The sequence below is a fragment of the Callionymus lyra genome, chromosome 19 (genome assembly GCF_982586985.1).
Source record: "Callionymus lyra chromosome 19, fCalLyr1.hap1.1, whole genome shotgun sequence".
NCBI classification, from domain to species: Eukaryota; Metazoa; Chordata; class Actinopteri; order Syngnathiformes; family Callionymidae; genus Callionymus; species Callionymus lyra.
Genome location: NC_141836.1, coordinates 12,918,353 through 12,930,330, shown reverse-complemented (window position 1 = coordinate 12,930,330; position 11,978 = coordinate 12,918,353). Strand labels below are relative to the sequence as shown.

The window sequence follows — 11,978 nt, the reverse complement described above, 5'->3', positions numbered from 1 at the left end:
CGGATGTTGCGTCACTTTGTTTTAGTTTGATGACGCTCGGTTACTAGTGTCTCCATGGCGAGCAGAAAAACTTCAAAGCCTGAACAGAAAAATGAAGACAAATATTCTATTTTGCTTCCTACATACAACGAAAGAGAAAACCTACCCTTGATAATTTGGCTTCTGGTCAAATATTTCGGTGAAAGGTGAGTTATTTGGATACATTTTAGCATGCTAGGCTAACATGACAGCTAGCGGCAACTAAGTCAACGAAGAGCTAACAAGCTCAAGGAAAACTCTTCTTTTACAGGACGTGACTCAGAATGTTTGACTTAGTTCAGCTTAGGTTTGCAGAAGTAAAACGCGACTTTAGACTGGGAGATAACTTGTTTTACTCTTGTGTTAACAGTGGCTACAATTATGAGATTATTGTGATTGACGACGGGAGCCCGGACGGGACACTAGAGGTGGCAAAGCAGTTGCAAACTATTTACGGAGAAGACAAAATAGTGAGTCAAACTTTTAAGTTCCAAAAATGATGTGTAAATATTGTACACAATATGCTAATATGTTATTTGTGGATTTCAGATTTTACGACCAAGAGCAAAAAAACTGGGCCTCGGTAGGTTTGCAAAAAAAAATTCAAATTCAAATTTAACCCCAAAAATGTTTATTAAGTGTTGTCGTCCAATACAGGCACTGCTTACATCCATGGCATGAAGCACGCGTCTGGAAACTTTATTATTATCATGGATGCAGATCTGTCTCATCACGTGAGTGTCTACCATGTTCCATATTTATTCTGATACTTGTGTTTCCATTATTCCCACCATGTGTTCATGTCGGGGATGGATTTAAATGTTCAATCTGTTCTAAAGAAAATACCAATTTGTTTCCCCTCAGCCTAAATTCATTCCTGAATTTATCGAGTAAGTTCCTTCTTTTTTTTGTGCTTAAAATCAATGTATTACGTAAGAGTGTTGGGTCAAAGATGATGTTTATTCAGGAAGCAGAAGGAGGGCGACTATGACCTGGTTTCTGGGACCCGGTACAAAGGAAGTGGTGGCGTGTATGGCTGGGATCTACGGAGGAAAGTGATCAGGTAATTATTTGAGAAATAATTTCCTACTCATGAAAGTGTCACCGTTGTCCGTAACACTTTGTGGTTCACTCTAGTCGAGGAGCGAACTTTGTGACTCAAGTTTTGCTGAGGCCTGGTGCTTCTGACCTGACGGGAAGCTTCAGGTAAAGAGGACATGACAGGCGTAAAAAAAAAAAAACTTGATTGCTAACACTTATGTATGTTGAACAGGTTGTACAAAAAGAGCGTGTTGGAGAGTCTGGTTGAACGCTGCGTGTCGAAAGGCTACGTCTTCCAGATGGAGATGATCGTCCGAGCCAGGCAGCTGAACTACACGATTGGCGAAGTGAGTCGTTTTATGAATAGAATCCATCGTTGAAGATCAGTGTCTTGAGAGTAGACATGTGAGCAACAACAACAACAATCATCAGGTACCGTTGGCTAGAGTTGACTTTCTTCATTTTCCACACCAGGTCCCCATAACGTTTGTGGATCGAGTGTATGGCGAGTCCAAGCTGGGAGGAAATGAGATCGTTTCATTCGTGAAAGGTCTCCTCACGCTCTTCGCCACAACATGATCGCCCGACTCCCATCGGGGTCACATGGTTTTTCATCCTATTTCTTTTGCCCTTCAGGCGTGATTATAAGGTGTCTTTCCTTGAAAACATTTAATTATGGTTCAAAAGCCAACGCCGCCATCATACCGGCCACTTGGACAAGTTAAAAATTGTGAAAAGTAAAGCTCTATTGACGGCTAACATCGTCTCGTGAAGGTTTTGATTGGCAAATGTTCTCTTTTTAAATAATGTTCTCCCTTTTTTTTTATATATATATTTTGTGAAGAAGTCTGGTGGACTTCACTCCCTGATTTCCCGCCTCATGGAAAGAGACATTTTACACACACAAAGATACAAACTGAAAGTCGTCATTGAACATATGGGAAAAAAAATAAGTGTTTTAATGTTGTGCATTTCAAATAAAAGTCCGAACTCCATTTTGGTGGTATGGGGCATATTTCTTCTGAGGGTCCTCTGTTGCCCTAATGTTAAATAATTAATTCTGCGACAGAGATTTGGACACAAGGAGACAATAAAAATGGTATGTTGCTTCTAATAATGTCAGTTGCGAGAATGAGTCGAACAATATCCACTCATTAGGGAAATCTCAGGTACTGACCACTGCCGCCCACTTCATCACTGCAGAAAGTAATAAAATATTGCTTTTTACTGAGATTCTCTTTTGTCATTTGAACAACCTTTTTTTTATTTTTTTTATACCAAGATGTTTTAAAAGCTGAATAATACATATTTAAAGATGATGTTAGTCCAGAGAAATAAACGGGTAACGAGGACCGACAACCATCCTCGCGCCCACCGAGAGCCGAGCATCCAGGAAAGTAGTCCCGGTCGGTTTTTTTGTGTCGAGTAGGGCGACAGAGTACAGCGCCACCTATCGCCCGTTACCGTTTTGTCGAGAGTGCTGAGGCAGTGTGCACATCCGAGCCTCCGCAAGGGAGGGTTGTAGAGGGGCAGATGCAGCCCAATAACGCATGCGCAGTCGGCGAGGAACCCACATCTGTGGTTGTTTACCTCCAAATTCCGGCTAAAAAAACACTAAAAAGATACATAGTTTTTTTTTAAATACGATCATTTAAAACACCAAATACAATTAGAACCTTTAATTTAAAGCAAGGATCTAATGTTTATTTTAATCAAGTAGGTGTGTATGTCACTTCCGGCCATTTTATTTGCGCCATTTTGGATCCCTCTGCTGGATGTGTATTGTCTGTCAAAGAAGAGTGGAAGCGGTGTCCGCAGCTAAGAAAACACACGCCGTGGATTCGAAAAAAAAGAAGGAGCCGCTGTTTTTTTTTTGGGTGTTTGTTTTTAAACAGGTTTCAGTTCGAAACAAACAGATATAGTTCATACGTACGAGCCGCGGCGGATGTTTATCCCCTTGCTTGGCGACCAGAGGAAGGAGAAGAAGAAGAAGAAGACCGGCGAGAGAGAGAGAAGACCGTCAGTCCGGGCGGCTGCTGCTTCTGCCTCCACCGACCTTGGACTCCCAACAAGACTACTGACCGGTTCCGGATCCGTCGACTCAGTCACCCTGAGGTGACAAAAAGACCCACTCGCGACGGGAGGACTGGACGCGGACGCAGGTAAAGTTGTGACGCTGCTGCTGCGGTGGTGGTGGGTTTGTTAGCCGCGGCTACCTGCGGGGAGGTGGAAGGATGGCAGCGGAGACTCGACAAGAATCTTTGATTTCTATTTACCTGCTCCTCGCGTGTGTGTAACGATGATACCCGAGCGTTGAACGCGGACACAACAAAATACAAACCCCCTTAAAATGATAATTTCGCGTTTCCCTCTTGTCAGTTGGTTAGCCTAGCATGCTAACGCATCCGTAATGTGGACCCATTATTTTGCCCGTGATAAAAGCAGCATGTCAGGTGATATCGCAAATATATTCGCTGTACTATGTAAGCTATTGAATATTTGCCACGCAAAAAAAAAACTGCGTGTTTCTCCCAAAATACCACGATGGTTTACAAGGTAAACAATGAGATAATGATGCATCTTTAATGGCACCTTTTTTTGACAGGAGGTTGACATGTGCTTTTTGTAGTCCTTTTTTTTTTTCAATCTGTTAGTTTGACCCAAAAATGTTTTGGTACATTTTTTAAAACACGTCGCTGAATCTTTTTTAAAGGCGTTTGTTTGGCACCAAACAAGTGTCATCAAAGTTCAAGCCCAGGATCTGGTGTGAGTGTGATGTCACCTGACGACCCTTCATGGATTGGTGACTCCACTCTTGACACACTGGCTCGAGTACTAGACCAGATGAAGGCCTTGTGTTGGTTCTTCACCAGTCTCTCTCTCCCCCCCCACACTGCCTTTTTCCTCCCCCTCTCTCCCCCTCCATCTGTGCTTGCCCATACTGCCCTCTTTTCCCTCATCCTCTACCACTTACTCCCCCCTTCTTTCTCAACCCCCGCCCGAACCACTCTCCTCACCCTCTCCTTTCTACACCCAGCCTGTCTCTCCGACCTCTCTGCCTCCCATTCCCCTCCCCCCTCACTTCCGCTCTTGTGTGTCCTCTTTCCTCTCATCTCTCCCCCTCTCTCCCTCGCTACCCATTTCACTCCCCCCTTCCTCCTTCTCCTTCTCCTCCTCCTAGCACCCTCACCCACCCCTCCACCTCCTCATCCTCTCTCCAGCTCCTTCTCTCCCTCCCCTCGACACCCCTGTTTTCTCCCCCTTACTGCAGACATATTGTAGAGGCTGCTGCTGACTCAATAGAAGGCGCCATTCTGTGATGGTATTGCGAGGGAGAGAGGTGGGACGTAAGGGAGAGTGTGGACTGGAAGGAAGGCTTACATAATGGGGTGTTACTCTTGAGCGCCATCTACAAGTAGAGGGAGGCGAACACGTTGTTGGATAAGGTGTGCAAGGTGGTGTATTGTTAAATTTCTCTCACGAGAGAACCCAAGAAAAAGAATCGCATCAACCTTCCCGTTTATTAAGAGCAATAAAACGGCTAAGAAAATGACCAAAGATGGGATTTCCTGCATGTCACTCATAACCAGTGACCTCTGACCTCGTGACACACACCTTTTCTGGAAAAGAATGTCTCAATCTAGACTTCAGTTTGTATGTGTATGATGTTGCTCGTGCATCTCTTCCTCCAAACAACGAGATTACATTTTTGAAATTAATTTGTTTTTGTTTTGTTAACATGACCCATGATCAACATTTTTGGGACAGTGCCTTCAAAACAATGTGGCATCACATCATAACATTAATTTAAGTGAAGCAACGTTGGCACCACCGACCCCTGACCCCTCGTTCATATCTTGCGTTTGACTCCTAATAACGGCTCGACCCCCGTTGTCAGACCAAAACAAACTCTGTTGCCATCATATTTGTGTTGTTGATATGTTTATAGTCTACGGTGCTCGAGCTTCTGTTTGTGCGTGCGCCACGCAAACCTCTTTGTCGTGAGAACCGTTTGGCTCCATCTTTATGATTATCAGATCAGAAAAGATGCAAAGTCTCAATGTGGACAAACTCTCGACGTTGAAACGAGACAGGATTCCTGTCCGGTTTTGATTATCTGTCTTTTAACTTTTTTTTTACATAATAGATGAGTGTTTGATTCTTGTATATTAATTAATTATACATTTGTCCGGTATTTTATTTTACGGACAAGCTTTGATCATTTAAGATTGTATCTTATTTCCGTCGGCTCTTAATTTGGAATAATTTGCATCTAAACTGTTTTTGTTCTTGCTGTTTATGAAAATAATACACTCTCTCTCTTGGAAAGGGAAATGTATGGAGTACAGGTGTTTATGATTCTATTAAAGCCTGTCTTATTAACCCTGTAGGTACTTCAGAAGACTATGGGATGATAACGTATAATATTGATTTATGTTAATATTTAGTACATGGTGTCACAAAGTGCTCGTATAGTCTCAATAAAGTGAAGGATGATAACGTATCGTGCGACTCATCTGGATACACGTGCCTATATCAGGAGTTGTTGTAGTGAGGTGGTTGCATGCGAGTGAATCTACTCGGTGTTTGGACAGTCGTACTTAAGAAGTCTGGGCGTCTACCGTAAAGTTTTAGTCTGGATACTAAAACTGGAATGAACATAACAAAAGCTGCTTAAGATTACAAAACATTTGGTGCTTTTGATGGGATAATGTTTCTAATCTGATGGCTCATGAAATTTATTTTTTTCAAGATGGTGGACGTTACCCATGTTTATATTAAAGTGATAATTTTGAAAGGCAAAAGCACCAACAGCAATACCACAAGCATTTGTGGGGACAAAACACCATTGATCGCTTGTATGTTATATTATGTATTAGTAGAAATAAAGCTCACTTTGGAAACCATATGCACTTGCTCTCTGCCTTTGGTGACAATTACATCTGGTTATGATTCTTTCTTTTTTGCTTATGTAATCATTGTTTGATGTCTTTGCTACTTTTTATTTAAACGGCTTTAATGACGATCTTTACTTTAATGGGTCACTTTTGACAGCAGCCTTTCTGATCTAAAGCATAAAAGCGACAGAACAAGTTGACACAGTAAAGCTTTCTCGTTATAGTTAGTTTTCCAAATACACTTGTTGCATATTGTTGTGTTTCTATTCATTGAAAGGCCGCGATTTAACAAAACATACTTTGTGACATATATGATTTCCCTGAATAAATTCTGAATCCAGGAGTAAGTTGACGGATGAATTCAAATATTGTCCGTACATGATGCTTAAAAAGTGTGTTTTACTTTGCAGGTGGGCAGAATGTTCCAGCTCCCCATCAATAACCTGGGAACTCTGCGGAAGGCTAGGAAAAATGTAAAGAGGGTTCTGGGAGACATTGGCCTGGAGTACTGCAAAGACCATCTTGAGGTGAGTGTTGTACCTCTTTACACAAAAAGCAAGACCAGGAATCGTTTTTACTACTAAAGTCTTATTCATCACTGGGATGCTGCGTGGCTGCCTACCCGTTTATACACTTGAGTCATAGCACTGGTGCACACACCCAGCTGGCAACAACTTTTAAGTCCACACATGCTAATGAAATAATCATGAGTACTGCCATTGTAAGAATTTTGGTTCACCTTGTCATTTAAACCAAAAAATAATTAAACTGAACCCTAAACACTTTCTTTAGCTCCTTTAACAAACACACATGTCTGCGTAAATCTCAATAACACTAACCCTATGTTTATATCTTATATCTGCTTATACCTTTTCTAGTTGAGGATTTCAATTTGAATTGACCTAAAACCTACATGATGGGGGTTTATTTGCGGTAAACTATATACTAAGGGAATGTATTGTCAAGAATCTGGTGTGTCGATGTGTGTCACCATACAAGTTCAACAATACGATATATTGCGATACTGTAGGAACAAGTATATATTTGTAGTATTGTCGAGTACTTGACTCTGGTGTTGCAGAATTTACAGACCAAATGACAAAATTGTAACTGCTCTCATTTGTTTTGAAACAATTTTTTTTCCCATTTTGCCATTAGTAACCTGTATCCTCTTGTCCTCAGTCGCCATGATCTTTAAAGGTTTCAATGTTAATTAAGCTGCCGTCATCTAGTGGCGGGAAGTTTAATAAGGACACAAAAATAAACTAATTTGTATATGTACATGTTTGTTTGTTTTAAAAGAAAATTTAAATCGGTAAAATGCTGTCTCATATGAATACATTATCCTGGAATTACAAATATATCAACCTAGATATTTTCTAACACCCCGACTAACTACTGTACTGGTCTCTAAACTTGCTAAACAAAACTCAGGAAGGCTTTTCCTTGAATTTCTCGAACTCCTGTGTTGTTCTCAGTATTATCTTGATCTTTAAAGTATGTACTTTTTTTTTGAGTATTGTTTTGATTGTTTAAGTGCTTTGTGACCCTGGTCTCGAAAAGCGCTATATAAATAAAAATTACTTACTTACTTATGTACATTTCATGGTTAATTATTATAAAAAACCTTTCACAGAATTTCTCCTTCTGTTGTGACTTAATTTCTCCTCTCTTCTGTCTTCATATCAGGACTTTAAAGAATACATCCCTCCAGATATCTACATTAAACACACATCATGGGAGGATGTGTGCACGTGGGAACCTTCACATACCAAAGTCCAGGTAAGGAACACGTGCATCTTTTTTGTTGTTCCCTGAATCCCAACTCAACAGTACTTTTTGTGTCTCCTTCTATAGGACTACAGATCAAAACCCTTTTGCTGCACTGGCTGCCTCTTCTCCTCAAAGTACTTCTCTGCATATAAGAGCCATTTCCGCAACGTCCACAGCGAGGACTTTGAAAACAACATTCTGCTGAACTGCCCTTACTGCACTTACAATGGCAACAAGAAGACACTGGAGACGCACATCAAACTTTTCCACATGCCCAGCAACCCGGTACGACAGGGTCTGGGCGGAACCGGAGCGGGTGGCGTCATGGCGAAGGACATGCTGGCGAGACAGGGGGACAACGTGGAGCAGGCCGTGTACTACTGCAAGAAGTGCACGTACAGGGACCCTTTGTACAACGTGGTGCGCAAGCACATCTACAGAGAACACTTTCAGCAGGTGGCTCAGCCGTACATCGTGAAGCCCGGCGAGAGGAAGAACGCCACGAACGGCGGCAGCAACAACGTCAACAATAATCAGATCCACTGCAAGAAATGTCTGTTTGTTCCCAAAACCTACGAGGCGCTCGTCCAACACGTCATCGAGGACCACGAGCGGATAGGCTACCAGGTGACGGCCATGATCGGCCACACGAGCGTGATCGTTCCCCGGCCCAAACCCATCATCATCCCCCCCATCAAAGGCCAAGGGGAAAGGACCATCATCGGAATGGGCCCCAAAGGCGCCGTGATGGCCACGTCGAGACCTCAGACGTTGCAGCAAAGAGTTGGTATCCCACCAAAGATGGGCTTCAGCGCTCAGGGTTTACTTTCAGGGTTAAAGAACGAAGCACTGGGGTTGAAGACCGCGTCGAACAGCACCTTCACCCGAGGCGGTCAGCAGATCCGGGTGACGCTGCCCGGGAACGCTCAAGTCTCCGTGCCGCAGCAGTCGCACGCTGCCAAGCAGCTGGTTTCCGGGGGGAATTTACGGAGTACGCTGATGGTCGGGGCGTCCTCGTCGCTCAAGTCGAACCCACTGGGGTCTCGGGTCCAGGCGGCGGCCACAACCGTCGCCTCCGTCACGGCCAAGAAAGGCGGCTCTTCTGTACTCGGCACAACGTACACACAGAAGTGGAAAATCTGCACTATTTGTAACGAGCTCTTCCCGGAAAACGTGTACAGTTTGCATTTCGAAAAGGAGCACAAGGCGGAGAAGGTTCCGGCGGTCGCCAACTATATCATGAAGATCCACAACTTCACCAGCAAGTGTCTGTACTGCAACCGCTATCTCCCCAGCGACACGCTGCTGAACCACATGCTCATCCACGGCCTCTCCTGCCCGCACTGCCGCGCCACCTTCAACGACGTGGAGAAGATGGTGGCCCACATGCGGGTGGCGCACCCCGACGAGGCGGTGGGCCCGCGCACGGACTCCCCGCTGACCTTCGACCTGACTCTGCAACAGGGTAACCCCAAGAACATTCAGTTGATCGTCACTACCTACAACATGAAGGACGCCCCGGAAGAGGCGGTGGCGTTTCACGCACAAACCAACACCTCGGCGTCGCCGGCCATGTCCGCCTCGGTCCCGTCGGCGAAGAGGCTGCTGCCCTTACATCCGCCGAAGTCGCACTCAGGGTCACATGACACTGCCCCGCCCAGAATTCCGCCACAATCGTCTGTGCCCTACAAACGAGACGTGGGCAAGACCCTGTGCCCGCTTTGCTTCTCCATCCTCAAAGGTCCCATCTCGGAGTCCTTGAACCACCACCTGAAAGAGCGACACCAGGTGATCCAGACGGTGCACCCGGTGGAGAAGAAGCTCACCTACAAGTGTATCCACTGTCTAGGGGTTTACACCAGCAACATGACTGCCTCAACCATAACGCTTCACCTGGTCCACTGTCGGGGGGTCGGCAAGTCCCAGAACGGACAGGAAGGCCGCGCGGTGATGGCCTCGCGCGTCAGCCAGGCCCAGATCAGTGCCCTCAAGCGGGCTAACTTCGATAGCTCGGACACGAGTGCGCCAAAACGGCGGAGGCGTGGACCCCCGGGGGAAAGGGCGTACCCTCTGGACAGCAACGGCCCGTTCACATTCGTAGAAAACCCAGACGAACCCGTATTCCTAGCTTTGGACCCAAAAGGCCGCGAAAACGAGTCCTACGAATCCAGGAAGGCCTTCCTAACGGAGTACTTCAATAAAGCGCCGTACCCGACTCAGCCGGAGCTGGACAAGCTAGCGGCGAGCCTGTGGCTGTGGAAGTCCGACGTCTTATGCCATTTCGTCAACACCAGGAGAAAATGCGTCGAAGAATGTGAAGCCCAAAATCCGGGCGTGCTGCTCGGCTTCACCATGAACGAGGTCAGCAAGGTCAACCACGAGTTGGCGTTCGACGAGGGCGCCGCCGCCTGCGAGGGCAAACGCCGCGGGAAGCGAACATCAGGGACGCGCATCGCGGTTTCGGAAAAAGCCAGACAAAGACGCCAGCAGCAGGCTTCAAATAGTGGGGCGCCACGGTCGACAAAGGTTCTGTCCCACTCACAAACCCAAAGTGCCAGCAGAGACCAAAACAAGACAATCAACAGTATCTTACCTCAGAAAACGCCCGCGGATCAATCTGAGCCCATCGCCATCGACTCCGATAGTGACAAGGAAGACGAGCCGCTACCCGAAAAGGCGGCGGAGCAGAAGGCGAAAATAATCCCGGATCTGGGCGACATGTCGGACGAGGAGGACGATGACGACGACGATGATGATGATGACGAAGACGACGACGATGATGAGGACGACGAGCAAATCGCAGTAATAGAAAACGGCTTCAGGCACGTGGACGGCTCGGGGATCTCCGTGGTCACCGGACGGAATCCTCTTCCCATCATCATTCCCAAGTTCGTTCCGTCGTCGGCGCGAAGCGAAAGAGACAGAGCGCAGCTGGGAAAGCAGCAGGTCTGACCCCCGCCCCCCCCCCAACCCCTCACCGCCTCAATAAATCTGCCTCAGCGTAACGGAAGGAACATTTTACAAGCCATCTAGTGACTGAGAAAAAAAGGCCACACCAAGTTTATTTTGCCTTCTGTACACTTTCCTAAATTGACCTACTGTATTTGTAATTTTCATGAAGCTCTCGGACTTCGACTATTTTGTTGTGAGATGGACATTTTCTTGTTAACCCATGGATAAATACGCTGGTGTACATTTGTACAGTCTTTTAGACTTGTTTTGAAAAATGGTTTTGTGTACAAGCAAAATAAATATTTGCTATCACCTGTGGGTAAAGGTAGCTTCATACGTCCTCATCAGTAAGCTTGACTATAGTGTCACTGTGGTGGCTGGAAGTTACATGTATTTTATTACAAAATCTAGATTTTTTTTTCTTTTCAGTACAATAATATATATATATGTATGTTGATCCAATTTACATTTGGTTTGTATTGACTGTTAATTAAATTAATTTTTGGATACCTTTTTTTGTTTTTGGAAGTGTAAAGCGTTTTTCCTCATTAGCCCTTTTTAGCGCTCACTGTTCTGTTGGACCCGGGGGGGGGGAGGAGTACTGTCGTGATCTTTGACCCATGTTGTGTTTATAATCATTTACACTGCAGCATTTACGAACAATAAAGTTCCTAAAAATGTGCGTCTCACAAACGTTAAGTTGCATTTTAAAAAACGACGATTGTTTTTAGATCCGGTAGCTAGTAGAGGAACATCCAGTTTGTCAAACAATAAACGACAAATAGACACACTGACCGACCTTCTAAACCTGAAGGTGAACAAGCGACTTAAGTTGGACGCAAACAGTCTTGTCTAACGGATGGAGCGAAGATCTTGGCCCCTTGTTGGATTCAGTTTGACCCTCCTGCTCTTGGTAGAAATGGGGGCACATCCCAATTAACCGTGGAGGTGTGGATGAGAAGCATCTGTCGGGGGAACAGATGTCAAGACGTACCGTGGACTCAGTGTGTATCTGGAGAACGCATGGACCCCGGTGGAGGGAACAGGCATCTAAAATGGAGGGGAAGTTTCCCTGGTACAAGGAAGGAGGGAAGGAAGGCGAGGAGAAGACTCTCCCGAGTCAGTGTTGCTATGCCGTGGAAGGGAGAAAAAAGGGGGGAGACAAGGGGCTCGGTAGACTGGTGGGGGGAGGCCTCAGCTGCAGTGCTGTGTGCACTTCATACACTTTGCACATAGGGGTGGGGGGGTGGGGAAGGTGAGGAAAGGCGGGAGATGTAACAGGGAGGAGCGGGTGAG

General features: G+C 45.4%; 2 protein-coding genes across 2 annotated transcripts; both read left to right on the top strand.

Moving 5' to 3' along the window:
* The first annotated feature begins 30 nt into the window (after positions 1-30).
* On the top strand, positions 31-2,292 carry dpm1 (dolichyl-phosphate mannosyltransferase subunit 1, catalytic). The gene is made up of 9 exons (XM_087781245.1): positions 31-185; positions 389-488; positions 568-601; positions 676-752; positions 883-908; positions 986-1,081; positions 1,156-1,224; positions 1,292-1,406; positions 1,534-2,292. The coding sequence occupies exons 1-9, from the start codon at positions 55-57 to the stop codon at positions 1,636-1,638; spliced, it is 753 nt and encodes a 250-aa protein (XP_087637371.1). The 5' UTR covers positions 31-54; the 3' UTR covers positions 1,639-2,292.
* Positions 2,293-2,802: 510 nt separating this feature from the next.
* Positions 2,803-11,364, top strand: adnpb (activity dependent neuroprotector homeobox b). Its single transcript, XM_087781483.1, has 4 exons — positions 2,803-3,221; positions 6,368-6,484; positions 7,647-7,739; positions 7,815-11,364. Exons 2-4 carry the CDS (start codon positions 6,377-6,379, stop codon positions 10,680-10,682), a joined length of 3,069 nt encoding a protein of 1,022 aa, XP_087637609.1. The 5' UTR covers positions 2,803-3,221; positions 6,368-6,376; the 3' UTR covers positions 10,683-11,364.
* The last annotated feature ends 614 nt before the right edge of the window (positions 11,365-11,978 follow it).

Excerpts from the sequence above, each read along its gene's own strand:
- adnpb (XM_087781483.1), top strand. The coding sequence starts at position 6,377 with ATGTTCCAGCTCCCCATCAATAACCTGGGAACTCTGCGGAAGGCTAGG. Across the intron at positions 6,485-7,646 it reads ACTGCAAAGACCATCTTGAG|GACTTTAAAGAATACATCCC; the intron begins GTGAGTGTTGTA and ends TCTTCATATCAG. Across the intron at positions 7,740-7,814 it reads CTTCACATACCAAAGTCCAG|GACTACAGATCAAAACCCTT; the intron begins GTAAGGAACACG and ends CTCCTTCTATAG.
- dpm1 (XM_087781245.1), top strand. The coding sequence starts at position 55 with ATGGCGAGCAGAAAAACTTCAAAGCCTGAACAGAAAAATGAAGACAAA. Across the intron at positions 753-882 it reads ATGCAGATCTGTCTCATCAC|CCTAAATTCATTCCTGAATT; the intron begins GTGAGTGTCTAC and ends GTTTCCCCTCAG. Across the intron at positions 909-985 it reads TTCATTCCTGAATTTATCGA|GAAGCAGAAGGAGGGCGACT; the intron begins GTAAGTTCCTTC and ends ATGTTTATTCAG.